At 37.6% G+C, this 14933-nt stretch overlaps 1 protein-coding gene across 1 annotated transcript in view; it reads left to right on the top strand.

Annotated features, from left to right (window-relative positions):
* Positions 1–917: 917 nt before the first annotated feature.
* The window catches only part of LOC123524389 (prostaglandin E2 receptor EP4 subtype-like), a 93524-nt gene continuing 79508 nt past the window's right edge, over positions 918–14933 (top strand). Inside the window, exon 1 of the mRNA XM_053538906.1 lies at positions 918–952. Within this exon, the coding sequence (XP_053394881.1) occupies positions 933–952 (20 nt within the window). The 5' untranslated portion in view covers positions 918–932. The remainder of the gene's footprint in view (positions 953–14933) is intronic.

Raw genomic sequence — 14933 nt, 5'->3', positions numbered from 1 at the left:
TTCTCTTTCTGTGGCCCCTTTTCTGTGGCTTATCTCAACGTTAGAGACAGAGGCAAGAGATATTGTAATTTTTTTCAGAAAGTGCCATTAGGGAGGATTGATTTTATGGCCAGATGCTTTACATTTAATGACTCTAACGACTGATGCCAGTCTATCGAAGCACCTCAGGCGTGTTTTAATAGTTCTGTGTACATCATGTTCCATAGTCATAGAATGAAGACCATGTGAATATTTAGCAAATATTGGATGCGTTTTAAAATACCCCTTTTTTTAGAGATCACTAATCATATTTTCATTTCTTCTTAGTTCTCAAATTCTGAGTATAATTAACCTCATCTCTCATTATTTGTCATATCCATATTTATTTCAATTCTGATTTTGAATTCAAATATTTGAAACGAAAATTCTGATGCATCAGTATTTTTTATGGCTTACTGCTAAGGGGCGTGAGGGGTGTTGCACATCCACTACCTCTCATGAACAGACCCGGTCAAACCGAGTCTGCTATTATGTTGCTTGGTTGCGTTCTATGCTTCCGAAGGATCTCATCACAGATTTTTATTTACTACGTATTTACACTACAAAGTATGAAAAAGCAACAGGGGAAACATAGCGGAATGTTTATTGGAGCAAATGATTGCACTGTATCAGACAGTGCGATGAAAGATGCAAAAATACTCATTATTTCCATCAAGTGTATATAATTATTTGTTAGTGCCAGTAATAAGCAATAGGTGAATACATTTTGGTTGTACAGTTACAATAATTGTATTGACGTTCGATTATAAGATTCGACCTTTTGCACCATTCCCTATCTTGTGTTCTGGAATTTATAGCATTTAGATTAAATGGCTTATCATATATTTATATCGTTCACAGATAGCAAAGGCGGATCTAAGTGTAAAAGATAATTTGGATCTGTTTGATGACAAATGTTTGAGCTATTTTTCAGGTGAGTCTCTTCTTTATAATATAATCTTTCAAAGAGTTTGACATATCTAAATTTCAGTTATTTGTTATCTGCATTATGGTAATCAACGTTGATGGACAGATATTTTGGTTTGAGTTGGAAGGAGGTAATAAGGTTTAAATTGTGGTTTTGAAGGATGCGTGTATAATCCTTTGAATGACAATCTTAAGCAATACTTAGTACCTCTCTGTAGACATTTTTAACATATTGAAACATCACAAAAGACATGTTTCAACAGTCGGCAAGATGTTTCAGCAATGGATTTGTTTTAAAAACTGAAGAAATACATATTTTGTCCAAACATTATACATTGAATTCAGAATGATAAGTGAATTAACCTTCACAGTAATATGACCATCCTTGTTTCAACTGTTGACAATTCGTTTTAATGATATATGCTGAGTTAACATTTTGTCATACATTAACAGGCCGGTGTATTCTGCAGATGTTAAAATAATTTGATATAATTGTTACATAAATTAAAAATATATTATCTACCCATTTTCATTTTTCCAAACAGCAATCTTCTTAGAGATTTTTCGAACGTGTTGACCTCATTTTATCTCTTGTCGTCTTCGTGATTATCATCGTTATTTTCGCAAATGTGATCGAGTCAATATAGATCGGGACAAAAATGCCATTTACTTAATTATTGAAATCAATAAAAATGAGTTTATAATAACAGTTTCAAATACATGTGTATGTTACTAACGAGTCTCTGATCTATGCTTTAGTAAACATGTACAGCGTGTGCATTTTTTTTTTAATTCCGCGTTTATACACCTCCAGTGAATGCTGTTTTAGTGTAAGAATGTACAATAACTCTTTTGCCTCTTTCTTTACTTGTAGTATATGCAAACGTCTGTTATAACTTCTGTTTACGATTTTATTATTATCTAAATATATATTTATTATCATACTATAGGTAGCTGAAAGTTTAGCATACATATCTTTATGAGTTATATTATTTTCATTTTCACGGAACTGCGCTCGAATGCGAAAGACAATCGGATTTTACAAAACATATTTCAATAAAGATGTACATAAACATAAATATCTAAGTACTACACCAACATGACGATATACGCTCCATGGCTTTCAAATGCTTATTTTGCATTTTAAAGTTTTATGTTTAATTGCTGTTAATCCAGAAAGTTTATCCCACTGTTCTGTTTGCATTAATAAACTTTGTTAATTTTACTGGATAATAGAAATTATGGTTGTCACTCTATATGTATTTCAGCATCTGAATAGGCACTAACGTTAAACATGCCTTATATTTATATAAAAAAAACATGTAGCCGTGAAGCCCTAGTCACACTGTCATACACGTAACGATGATTTCTCCAGAGTCGTTCAAAACAAACCTAAACAAACCTAGCGTTTAGATATAAATAGCATACTGCTACTAAAACGTAGTAGAAACGTATTAAAAATTAAAAACGTGCCACCTCCATAATACTATGTACTATCTAAGCTTTAATTCCTGTTTATTACGTCTTACTACGTTTTATTCTACCTTGTTATTTAGTTGATCAGTAAGTTTTGCTTCGTATCACTTCGTATTAGTACGTATACGAGTAGCTTAGTTTTACTACGTTTTTGGTTTTTGTCTCTACATAGTAATCCCTAATCATCAGTAAAAACGAAACATAGTGGAAACTTACTAGAAACAAAGCCTAATATCCCCAAGACGAGGCAAAAACTGGGCAATCCGTAGGGGTGGGAAACGTAGCAATACCTAGCCTTTAATGCTCGACAGTGTGACTTGTGCTTTACACAACAAACCGTTTTCTATTGACAATGCAAAAGCGTCGCATCATTAGCAGACGTACAATTTGTGCAATAGACTGGACGAAAAATGGCAAAACATCAAGAAGGGTTGAAAATTTGTGAACTTCTCTTGAATGTTAGATTTTCACCTTCGATCTGTCAAATTTAACGCAATTTATAAGCATTTCCCAATGGTTCTGGTGATGGCGTATGATTTACTCTCCCCCGTCTGTCTGACAAAATGGGGATCCTATGCCCATTCTTTAAAAATTACCCAAAACAACAAGATATGTTTTCAGAAACCCGCTACAGAACAAAAGTGTAATGTGGAGAATAAGCGCGTCGGTAAGAAAGCAACAAATTGTTAAAAAAGGCGACAAAGGTAGTCACTGGAAAGCTATTGAAGATACATACCATTTTGTTTTGACGTTTGTCAATCCTTATGAATTTACTAAGTCTATCCATTCGTAATTAACAAAATGTGGATCCTGTGGTAATTTTAGAGTACGAAACATCATTAGGTTTCGAATCTTCTACAGACGATGTGTATTCTAATATTTCTAACTGTTTTCTCTTTATATACTATCGTAACAGAAACATAGAGCACAAATAAAAAATAAAGCCCTGAAAGGACTGATAGCCAGTGCTTATTGAATGATATTTCAACCGATACACCTGAAGAATGTTGGTAGAGGTCCACTAGACAATGCTACACGCCAGATATCTAAGCTCCGTGCATTGTGGTTCAAGACAAGAAGATTTTTAAGGGTTTTTCCTTTACAACTCTATGTAAAACTAAGTTTGCCCAAGGGTGGGGCTAATTTCAACCCTAGCCCAAACCTTTAACCCTTAACCCTAACCCTAAATCTAACCTTAACCCTAACCCTATTTCAGCTCAGAATTATTCGTTGCTGCTTGTTGTAGTAGTCCTCAATTGCTCACACACTCACACAATGCCAAGATTACAAAAAATGAATATGGGACTATTTTTTTACACGTCCAGAATATTTGTGTGGTGCGGTCACATAGAAATAGAAAGAAAACTCAAACGACGCGAGGTTGAAACTTGGTAGTTGATTTAAAGCTATAGCCTGTTGCTAAAGCACTGGATAAAAACATTCTACATAGAATAAACCGGCGAAATGACGTGTATCTGTGATGCAGAGATTATCGCTTCGAACAAATTATTGCAGTGTAATATACATTACTTGTAAATATTCATATGTGGTGCATGTTTGTTTGTGCCTGTTATTATTAGCAATAAGTAAATACGTTTTAGTACTTAGTCTAGAGCATAAAAGAGTTTCCATGATTGTATCTACGTTCGAGATGAAGTTCTGTACTACTTCCAGCCGTGAGATTTTATCTTTCCTATAGACGATTGCTAAGACGAAGAAGCATGTAGCAGGAAATATTGGAGTAATATTTAATAACCTGTTTTACATAAGTCTATGATCTTTATGAGAATTTTTTCAGAGATCGCTCTAATTTTTATAATAAAAAACTAGTCGTCTGTATTAATTGATTGGTTCATTAATTGATTAATTGATTGATTGATTGATTGATTTATTTATTTATTCATTTATTTATTTATTTATTTATTTATTATTATACCACATTTATGTAGCACTCTTTTCATGCACGTGTACACGTTCAAAAGTGCTTCACAGAAAAATTGCAAAAATACTAACAAATACGCATACAAAAATAATGCATTCCACATAAACAAAATTTATAAATGTAAAACGTATAGATTTAACAAGATAAACATACATACATATTTAAAAGTATTTAGGGTACCCTAGTATGATAAAATACTGTTCTACGCAGTTTTATGAAGAAGAAGAAAAGAAAAAGCATCAATGTATCGGTCAGTTAACACAATATTGTACAAAGAAGTGGGCTTTTAGCAGGCTTTTGAAAGCAGCTAGCGTGTCAGCTTCCCTGATCTTGACGGGAAGGGAGTTCCAAAGCTTTGGAGCAGTGCACGAAAAGCTGCGATTGCCATATATCATGGTTTTAGTTTTTGGCATAACCAGTGACAGCGTGTCTTGTGATCTTAGGTTTCTCACCGGTTTATACACTTCTATCATATCCCTAATATAGGCAGGGGATTGATTGTGTAAAGCTTTAAAGGTGTGGGTCAGAACCTTGTACTGCACCCTGTATTTTACTGGCAACCAATGGAGCTCCTTCAGAACCGGTGTTATATGATTGCGACGGGGCGTCTTGGTGATGATGCGAGCTGCCGTGTTCTGGACATGTTGTTAAGTGTGCTGTTTGGAATACTACTTAACAAGGCATTACAATTCAATATCGTATTGAACAACATCCAGAAGAAACAGGAGTTTGTGAGAGAGTCAGATCAGAAGATTCTAGAGCTACTTCAACCAGAGGAGATCGAGACAGAGATGATAGAGGCCGACGAATATCACCTGAACTTAGAGATCCAGATTAACATGTTCAAGGAATACAGACGTTCGGAGGGCTTCGTTTCAGAGACAGATATCATGCGACCTGAGCAGACGTTACCGGTATTTCCCGCTATACAGACATCGCAACAGACTGTAAGTTCAACCTTTTCTCATTCGCATAGATTACCAAAATTATCGCTTCCGATATTTTCTGGAGATCTATTACAATGGCAGACATTTTGGGACAGTTATGAGTCAGCAGTACATACTAACCCCTCTCTTACTGATATCCAGAAGTTTAATTACTTAAAAGCCCAGTTAGAAGGTCCCGCCGCCTATACTATAGCAGGATTTGCTTTGACGAACGCAAACTACGAGAGAGCGGTCAGCTTATTACATGAGAGATTCGGTCAGGTCCATAAGATTATACAAGCCTACATGCAAGCCCTGTTAGAACAACCACGTCCTGTCAACACGTTACCCAGCCTCCAGAGCTACTACGACCAGTTAGAGTCCTACATCCGCGGTCTAGAGTCAATCGGACAATTTCAAGAGACTTACGGCTCGCTACTCATTCCAGTCATTATCAGTAAACTTCCGGCGGAAGTACGCAAAAATTTAACAAGAGAACACGGAAACGTTGGATGGACTCTAGCAGAACTTCGGAAGGCGATCTATAAAGAAATCACTGCATGGACGCAGGTCAGTCCGTCATACCGGAAGTGCATGACAACCCTCGAGTTACGGCGTCTTTTTACACCGGAAGTAGAGGTAAACAAAGACCCCCAAGAAGTTTGGATATGAGAAACCCTGCAGCTACTGAAAAGAAAGCCTGTGTGTTTTGCAGTGAACAGCATTCCCCGATCGACTGTACCAAGGTAACTACTTACCAGTCCCGTACTGACATTGTCAATAATAAACAATTGTGTTTTAACTGTCTTGGTAGTCATCAAGTGTCAAAGTGCCGATCCAACTTTCGATGTCGCCGTTGCCAACGGAAACACCACACCAGTATATGTGACCGGAAGTCTGCCCAGCCGACAGCTCCCACAGTCCCTACAACCCCAACAACCTCAGATCAACAGAGAAACCAACAAGCCACAGCCATACTCCATTCTTCGACGCAGTCCCCTTCCAATGTACTACTGAAGACAGCCATCGCCCCAGTGTGCAACCAACAGTTCAGAGTAGACGCCACAATTCTTTTTGATGAGGGAGCTCAACGCTCATTTATTACAGAAAAATTAGCCGACGAACTACATTTACCTCGTGGAAATCCCGAGATAATTCATCTGACGTCCTTTGGAGACTCGAACCAGAATGTACGCTTCATGGATACGTCCACTGTATACCTAGTAACAGATTCCGGAAGGAAGATTGCCATCCAGGTCCTTGTTGTACCAACCATTGCAGTACCATTACGTAACCTACAGCGTGATGTGAAAGACTTACCCTATCTACGAGGACTTAAGTTAGCCCACCCAAACACAGATGACGAATCCTACGAAATTTCCCTGTTGATAGGCGCAGACCACTATTGGAAGATAGTACTGTAGTGCCCCCGCCCTGGGTCACTGTACTTTACTTGGGTTAGGGTAAAAAGAATGTTAAATGTAAACAGACCAAGGGCAAGGGGACTACAGTCAGTGGACTGAGTCCACCAATTACAATACTGTAAGGTTATTCATTGTTCAGGGATAAGCAATATGTAGACTAAACTAGGGTCTGGTCGCGACCCTATAGGCTGGTAGCGCCCGAGTTCAAAGGCTGGTAGCGCCCGAGTTCAAATTTATTTCAAAGTTTAAAATAAACTACTGACAACGTTCCTTTCGGCTTCAAACAACTTTTATTTATGGGAAGCCTTAACAATAACTATTAATTATAACTGAATAAAATAATCAGTAATGAAATATAAACCATGAAAATATTAGGCAAAAGTCGTGTAGCAGGCGGACCGAGAACCAACTGTAAAATTACAGAGTTTTCTAAGAGAAAAACAGCCAAATACTGCTAATAAATATAACTGTATAATTTAATGATAATAAGTGCCGTGCAGTTTCAAAGTTTGAATAATTCGTATAGGTTTTAGAAGCGTAATAAAAAAATGTCTAAGAACAAACTGACAAACAGCCTTTCAGTACGAGAGACGGAGGCAAAGTGATGATTCTAGCGTTCTAATAATTAACCTTTGTGGTATGCATGGTATGCAAATGAGGATGAATACCAGAATCTAAATTAGTCTGAATAAGGTCAAAGTCGGAAATACCCGGACAGGTCCGTAACCGAGTTGATGCTACGAACTTACTTCGGCCGACCATGACGTCATTCGGGATACGAACATTTCCTTATATGCAAAGAAGGCGGAGCTTAACCTCTAAACTAGTGTAAACAAACAAAGTCGGACAGAAATAAATAATAAAACAATATAGAACGCTACGAATCAACACTACATGCCAAGTATTAAATATCAAATACCTGACAATAAAAGTTAACTATTTCTGCAGAATATGAAGCGATTTCAGTCCGCTTGTACGAGATTTTAGTCACCCGGTGCATACGTACAAAAATCCAAGATGGTTGACAACTGTCAAAATTTCAACTGACATAAACTTTTATGAAGTTTTACAAAGTCAACAATGGACATTACATGAAAACATCGATTTAATTTAATACAGCAGGTGATTGTTGTTTGAACTGTTGAATAACTCAGGCTGACATTGCGTACTTTTATAGAAAATCCCTGTGAAAGCTAGAATTACAGTTTCACTAACTGACACAAGCATGACATAAGTAGAGTTCTAACATTTTGAAATGTAATTTAGTAAACAACAATTTAACAATGCGACTGGTTATCAGTCAATGTCTGGAAATGTTACAGAACAATGAACTATGATTAAAAAGTAGCTGACAGATAGCCTGACAATTTTAACATCAAAAATGAAAACTACTGATAGGCCGTAAAAACAATGCAAAACAATTGCATCAAAACAAGGTCGCGAGGCATCATGCCTCACATTACCCTCCCTACTGACAAAATTTCGTCCTCGAAATTGAAAAAAAATACAGCCTGTTACACAAAATACAACAATAATAATTACTTTACAACAACAATGATGAGAATCATATTAATTAACAACATGCATTAAATACAATTAACATGTGTATGCACCCGGTAATCTACAGACATAGCAATATAATCATTTACATTGAACAATATGGTTCGAATCTTTGTACTGCCATTACAAAGTACTGTTTCAATAACTTTAATACATTTGCACTATAATTACTTTTAGACAGAAGGTAGAACACACATGCACAGATTGCATTTACATATTTCCAAATAATTAATTCTCAAATATGTCATCAATTTAATAAATTTCATAGATGCAACATTTATGCTATGCATTTAAAAAATTTCACATGTACCTTGAACAACATTTATAAATACTGAAATAATTTATACAGACACCTGAATTCGGACCTATAACCAACACTGCATCCGGATTTTAGGCAATACTATACTTAATAAAAACAACATTTCGGACAAGTACATAAGAGTTTGCCTGAGCAACAATTAAGCAATTGTGTCCTTTAAGTAATACAATGTATAACAATATTAATAATGACCTTCTTAACAATAAATAACAATTGTAACAGTTGTTTATTCCAGGGCTCAGTAATATTCAATAGTTAAACTTGAAATGTACCAAATACTTTAAACAGAATGTTGAAAATTTATCAAATGATTACTTATAACCACTGACTGGCAACAGTGCTAAAAGCTTGACAAAGTTGAAAATCTACTTTCACTTATAAAAGTTAAAATACCAAAGATATACTTATGACTTATTATATCAGAGGTAAACATTACAAAACACTCTACCTTTAATCAACTGTTACTGTACGGATACCAAAAATATTACAAGAAAAGAAAGTGTGGTAATAATAGCATTTTACGAAAACGACTAGTTTACTATTTAAAGCTTAAAACCCTACTAAAATGTCACAAAAAGTAGCCCGGACCAAAATATTACACTTAAAATTTTCCTAACATACAGTATTATTAAATAATTATAAAATGTGAAATTTCCTCACTGAAGGGGGCCTATGTTGGGATCTTCCTGCGGGATTGTCGACCAATCCACCTCTGGTGTATCCTCAAGCGGTCCATACAGTATTCCTCAGGGGGTCAGAATTCTTATTGGAACCTTAGAAAAAGCATCTCGGTAACAATTATCAACAGATCACCTTCCAGAGCTCTTGGTTGGTCATCTGTAACTTCACTCTTATTCTTTCCTGTATAACCATTCCGTTCTCTCTCATGCAAACTCTGAATACCTTTAAGGTAAGGTTGACTGACAGTCCCATGCATTCAGTTGATTCTTGTTCTGTCTCTATCAATTCATTATCATCTTTGACTTGGAATTTAAATGTTTAAGATTGTTGGATTTGCCTCCCTTAGTCCATTTATAAAATTTATAGGGTTTAAGGTCGATGGAATGATCTCCCATGGTCTATCACTAGGTCCTTAGTTCTGTGGTCGAGGTGTAGATGCTATGTATGCTGACAATTCCCTTCCAACATCTCTCTTCCTAGGTAAAAAAGCATTGAAGTCTGCATCAACACGAGTATCACGGGGACCAAGGAGCCGTTCTGTACTGGCCCCTACAGCAACTCGACTCCTCACACCCTGATATCCCGTCAAAGGTTCATCCAGCAGGCCAGACTCTGACTACCCATCAGAGTAAAAAAAAAAAAAAATCCCTTGTTCCAATCCCCTACCAATATATCCCCCAGGTACCTGACACTGGTCTATAATACCATCGGCCAAGGTCCTGTCCGCGTATAAAGGAACTGATCCACAATAATAAGCATAAGTACAAAAATCCCTGTTTTCCCCCCATCCCCCCAATACCATATCAGTTCCACCTTGCAAGGCTTTGTTCCTGACCCCCGGGGCCCTGGCTTCTCCACTGGATATGATGCAGTACTTGCCAGGATGGATAAAACCCTGGTCTTCTGAAACTCGGTCCTCCCCTGAGCGCCTGCGCCAGGTCACCTCACCGGAAAGCGTGCCAAATACCACCGGCTGACTGCCAGCTGGTACCAAGTTGTCTTCGTACAAATCACCACCGTCCATTGACTGTAACCTTGACCTTGACGTTGCCTCCGTCTCACGGGCGATTGACAGTGTACTGGTGGTGGTAGAAATCTGGGTAGATAAGGTGTATCTAGTTAGGTTTTAAACGTAGGTACTTGGTTGGTAATCATGGTCTATGTCATGCTGTACTTCAGTGGATGGTATATCACCTGGGTCCATGGTAACTTCCCTAATGGTCTCCATCATGGACTGTAACTAAATTGGTTTTATTTAAACAACACACACACAAAAAATGTATATTTACTTTAACTTTTACTAGTACAGTAAATATAAAATATTTACAGAATTTAAATATTCAAGGTTTTGGCACTTAGTTATATCAAAATTAATAGGTACAAAATGTTTTGTATGAGTTAATCAAGTTTAACAATGTTCTTTAAAGCTAACTTGGAAACAGTCAGCAATTTAACTGTCTCTAAGGAACTGGTTTTCCACAGCCTGGAAACAGCTGTTTCACATCTAGGTCAGGAATGGTACAAGTTACTAGTATTCAATGAAATTATATTTGTTACCTAAGCCTGGAAGCGGCTTTAGCGCTATACCCTGACCTGGTATCGGTCACAATACAAGCCTGGAGATGGCTACAATATTCAACAGAATGGTTGTCTAGATATTTAATAAGCGGCAGGGCACGGCTCTATGAAATGTACCAAGAACAAGGCACACCAAGCTCAACGCGCCAACAAAACAACTTTTAGATACACAAAAACAAAATCTTACCAAAGTCTGGTAACGACTTTACCAAAAGTAAGGTCTGGTAATGACCCTTACAAAGTCTGGAGGCGACTTTCACAACAAAACAAGTCACTGGTGGTTATACTAGCTTTGTACTAAATTTTTAACAAAGTCTATACTACTCCTGATCTACTGATTTTTTTTTTTTACTCACCAAGGCTTGGAAACAGCCTTAAGTTGCTGTCTATTACATTAAACCTGGACTGAAATCTAAATTTTATATTAGATTAAACATGTACAATATTTTATATATATAAAAAAAATAATAAGGCTGCAGTTTCCACAATTAAATCAGCACTGCTAAAGAACAGCTCTGACTTCGGTTAAATCAAGTCCTCGACTCCTCGGTATACTGGGGTAGTTTAACAATTGATACACCATCACTGTAGTAAATATCTAGGTCAAGTTCACAAATGTTTACAAATGTCACACTCGCTTATCGATCGATACTGGCAGTAAATAAGGTCATTGGTTATGCTGATGTGTGGTTCTATATCCTGCTAAGCTGCATTCTTTCTGACTGAGAAAATATTATGTGCTCGCTGTCAACAACTTCTAAATGGTAGCGTTTTCAACAAATTTATGGAGTGTAGAGTTCGTATCACTGGATCCGAAATGAAGAACGGATCCCACCGCTGCTTACCAAATTCTGTAGTGCCCCCGCCCTGGGTCACTGTACTTTACTTGGGTTAGGGTAAAAAGAATGTTAAATGTAAACAGACCAAGGGCAAGGGGACTACAGTCAGTGGACTGAGTCCACCAATTACAATACTGTAAGGTTATTCATTGTTCAGGGATAAGCAATATGTAGACTAAACTAGGGTCTGGTCGCGACCCTATAGGCTGGTAGCGCCCAAGACAAGGCTGGTAGCGCCCAAGTTAAAAGGCTGGCAACGCCCGAGTTCAAAGGCTGGTAGCGCCCGAGTTCAAATTTATTTCAAAGTTTAAAATAAACTACTGACAACGTTCCTTTCGGCTTCAAACAACTTTTATTTATGGGAAGCCTTAACAATAACTATTAATTATAACTGAATAAAATAATCAGTAATGAAATATAAACCATGAAAATATTAGGCAAAAGTCGTGTAGCAGGCGGACCGAGAACCAACTGTAAAATTACAGAGTTTTCTAAGAGAAAAACAGCCAAATACTGCTAATAAATATAACTGTATAATTTAATGATAATAAGTGCCGTGCAGTTTCAAAGTTTGAATAATTCGTATAGGTTTTAGAAGCGTAAATAAAAAAATGTCTAAGAACAAACTGACAAACAGCCTTTCAGTACGAGAGACGGAGGCAAAGTGATGATTCTAGCGTTCTAATAATTAACCTTTGTGGTATGCATGGTATGCAAATGAGGATGAATACCAGAATCTAAATTAGTCTGAATAAGGTCAAAGTCGGAAATACCCGGACAGGTCCGTAACCGAGTTGATGCTACGAACTTACTTCGGCCGACCATGACGTCATTCGGGATACGAACATTTCCTTATATGCAAAGAAGGCGGAGCTTAACCTCTAAACTAGTGTAAACAAACAAAGTCGGACAGAAATAAATAATAAAACAATATAGAACGCTACGAATCAACACTACATGCCAAGTATTAAATATCAAATACCTGACAATAAAAGTTAACTATTTCTGCAGAATATGAAGCGATTTCAGTCCGCTTGTACGAGATTTTAGTCACCCGGTGCATACGTACAAAAATCCAAGATGGTTGACAACTGTCAAAATTTCAACTGACATAAACTTTTATGAAGTTTTACAAAGTCAACAATGGACATTACATGAAAACATCGATTTAATTTAATACAGCAGGTGATTGTTGATTGAACTGTTGAATAACTCAGGCTGACATTGCGTACTTTTATAGAAAATCCCTGTGAAAGCTAGAATTACAGTTTCACTAACTGACACAAGCATGACATAAGTAGAGTTCTAACATTTTGAAATGTAATTTAGTAAACAACAATTTAACAATGCGACTGGTTATCAGTCAATGTCTGGAAATGTTACAGAACAATGAACTATGATTAAAAAGTAGCTGACAGATAGCCTGACAATTTTAACATCAAAAATGAAAACTACTGATAGGCCGTAAAAACAATGCAAAACAATTGCATCAAAACAAGGTCGTGAGGCATCATGCCTCACAGTACAGAACAGAATAGTACGCGGAAATGGACCTACCGCAGTAAGCTCCAAGATTGGGTACCTCCTATCCGGTCCACTCCCGAGTTCACCTACGAATACGCCCACTAGTTACATAATGAATGTACTTACCTCACCACCAGATGTTCACGAGTTAGAGCGCTTCTGGAAACTTGAGTGCATGGGTATTACACCAGAAGAGGATCCGTCCAGTACAGAATACCTACAGACTTACCAGACCACTGCAATCAAGTTCGAAGATGGACGTTATTCCGCCATGTTGCCATGGAAACTAGATCACCCTTCCTTACCATCCAGTTACTTCATAACGAAACGACGCACAGAGAAAACGATTCACCGCCTACGTCAGGAGCCACACCTACTTAATAAGTACGGCGAAATCATAAAAGAACAAGTTCGCAGAGATTTCATAGAAAAGGTCCCAGACTCAGAGATAGCTTCCCAAGATGTCCATTATATTCCCCACCATGAAATCAGAAAAGACTCAACGACGACCCCCATTCGTATAGTGTACGAATGTAGCTGCAGAGAATCCCGGAACCAGCCAAGTTTAAATGATTGCTTAGAATCTACTCCCCCGTTATTGAACAACTTGACCAGTATTTTGGTGCGATTCAGACTTCACAAATACGCCATATCTACTGACATCGAAAAAGCATTTCTACACGTGAGATTAGACGAGAAGGATCGTGATTACACAAGATTGCTGTGGTTAAGTGACCCTACCGACCCAGATAGTTCCCTAGAAACCTACAGATTCAAGGCAGTGTTATTTGGTGCTACCTGTTCCCCCTTCATACTTAATGCGACTATTCTGAAGCATCTCCAAGACAACAACAACTGGATATGCCAGATCCTTAAGAGAGACCTGTATGTTGACAACATATTGACAAGCCTTCCCGAAGAATCGGATACACTCGCATATTATCGTAACGCACGAAGTCTCATGCTAGAAGCTGGTTTCAACCTTCGGTCATGGAGCTCAAACTGTCAACAAATGAGGAACCTAGCTACGTCAGAGAAAGTGCTTGAAGCAGACGACACCACGAAAGTACTTGGTATGTTATGGAATACAGTTACATATGAGATGATGTTTCCTGCAAAACTAACCCCATTACAGATGTGATCACAAAACGTGAGATTCTTCAACATTCGTCCCGTATCTACGACCCGCTTGGCTTATTGAGTCCAGTTACCGTTAGAGCAAAAATCCTACTACAAGAACTTTGACAACAGAAATACTCCTGGGATACAGCCTTACCTAAGCACGTTTATGAGAAATGGTCAGCACTTGTGACATACCTTAACAACGTCATGAACACCAAGGTTTCCAGATACTACTTCAGAGATCCATGTGCAGCAGACGACCGTATCACTACAACAGAAGAGATGTCTCTACATATTTTCGTCGACGCTAGTACATTATCATATGGTGCTACAGCCTACCTGTGTACATCAAACCAGTCTACCTTTGTTATGGCGAAGACCCGTGTAGCTCCATTGAAGAAACTTACGTTATCCCGCCTAGAACTTATGGCAGCTGTGGTGGGTTCACGCTTAGCCAACCATCTCCAGTCTTCATGCAATATTGATTCAAATAATACCTACCTGTGGTCGGACTCCCAGATTGTTCTACATTGGCTACAAACAACCAAATCATTGAAGCGATTTGTGAAAAATCGGGTTGAAGAGATTCAACAACTT

This window comes from Mercenaria mercenaria, chromosome 3 (genome assembly GCF_021730395.1).
Source record: "Mercenaria mercenaria strain notata chromosome 3, MADL_Memer_1, whole genome shotgun sequence".
Lineage (NCBI taxonomy): Eukaryota > Metazoa > Mollusca > Bivalvia > Venerida > Veneridae > Mercenaria > Mercenaria mercenaria.
This window is presented reverse-complemented; position numbering and strand designations above follow the sequence as displayed.